Source organism: Phaethon lepturus, unplaced genomic scaffold, assembly GCF_000687285.1.
Source record: "Phaethon lepturus isolate BGI_N335 unplaced genomic scaffold, ASM68728v1 scaffold27586, whole genome shotgun sequence".
Classification (NCBI taxonomy): domain Eukaryota; kingdom Metazoa; phylum Chordata; class Aves; order Phaethontiformes; family Phaethontidae; genus Phaethon; species Phaethon lepturus.
This window is the reverse complement of record NW_010548693.1, coordinates 1-1,196: the sequence shown is the minus strand read 5'-3', so window position 1 is coordinate 1,196 and position 1,196 is coordinate 1. Positions and strand designations below refer to the sequence as shown.

At 63.0% G+C, this 1,196-nt stretch overlaps 1 protein-coding gene across 1 annotated transcript; it reads right to left on the bottom strand.

The window, feature by feature from the left end:
* Nucleotides 1-332: 332 nt before the first annotated feature.
* On the bottom strand, nucleotides 333-1,159 carry ATG101 (autophagy related 101). Its single transcript, XM_010290064.1, is given in 3 exon segments — nucleotides 333-737; nucleotides 874-1,050; nucleotides 1,052-1,159. Coding segments are annotated over 3 exon segments (663 nt in total). The 5' UTR covers nucleotides 1,133-1,159.
* Between the last annotated feature and the right edge of the window lie 37 nt (nucleotides 1,160-1,196).

Below are 1,196 nucleotides of genomic sequence, written 5' to 3'. Positions count from 1 at the left end.
CCTTGTGCCGATGCCCAGTGTCGCCCTGCTGGGCCACGAGCCCGGCACCGAGCTGGTGCTACATGTGCCAACCAGCAGCTCTTGCCCCGAGGACTCGCCACCCCTCAGCCAACCTGGGAGCGGCCGAGCCGGTTCTCCAAGACGGGCGAGCACCCTGCGGTGCAAATCAAACCAGCAGCAACCCCCAATTAAGGGCCAGGCCGAGTCCAGCTGCAGAGGCGTTTTGGAGGTGGAGAGGAGGGATCCAAGCAGAGACACTGTCCCAAAGAGCCAGGGGCTGTGCCGGAGAGGTGCTGCCACACGGGATGAACCTGCCTCGGTGGCACCCGGCCCTACAGAGCCAGCGTGTCCTTGATGAGCCGGCGCATGGTGGTGGTGACCGAGGTGCCCAGGGAGTCCGTGATCTGGTAGGAGATCTTGTACAGGTAGGGCTGCACGTCCTTCAGGCTGGTGTCAAAGACGTTGTCCACCTCTGACTGGGTGGGCATTTTGGGCAGGTACTCGTGGCGGTTCATCACCTCCACGATGTTGATGATCTTCTCACAGAGCTTCTCGCCCACCTTCTCCCGGCAGATCTGCCGCTCCTGCTCGTTAGCTAGGTTCACCACATTCACCTTGATGGTCCACAGCTCCCAGGGGATGCACTCGTCCGAGAAGGGCCAGCGCGACTTCTTCTTCTGGTAGAACTCCAGAGAGATCTGCCCCATCCCATCGCTGCCCGAGTTGCGCAACGCGTCCTGCCGAGAGAGCACGTGGCCCCGCTCAGGGGGGACCAGGGACTGACCCTCCTCTCGCAGGCGAGGACACGGCACAGCCCGCAGGTTTTTAAAGCTCCTGCTTTCAGCCCTGCTGGGTCCCTATGGGGCTCCTTACCTTGAACTCCCCGACGGCCTTGCGGAGGGTCCGGTCCAGCTCCTCAGAGGAGACGCGGACATAGGCGAAGTCGATGAAGTCACAGTCCACATCCTGGGTGCCCACGGTGCCGATGGAGTAGGTGCCCTCCTTCTTGTAGTGGAACTTGCCGGTGCTGCGGTGCAGCAGGACGTTTTTTGGTGTGGGGCCCCGCCAGCATGGCCTCCTCCACCTGCCGACCCTCCACCGACACCTCCAGAACCTCTGCGCGGCAGTTCATGGCTGGGGCAGCGCGACCGGGGGGTCCTGCAGGGAAAGAAGGGTGTTGGGGGGTTAGTTGTGCC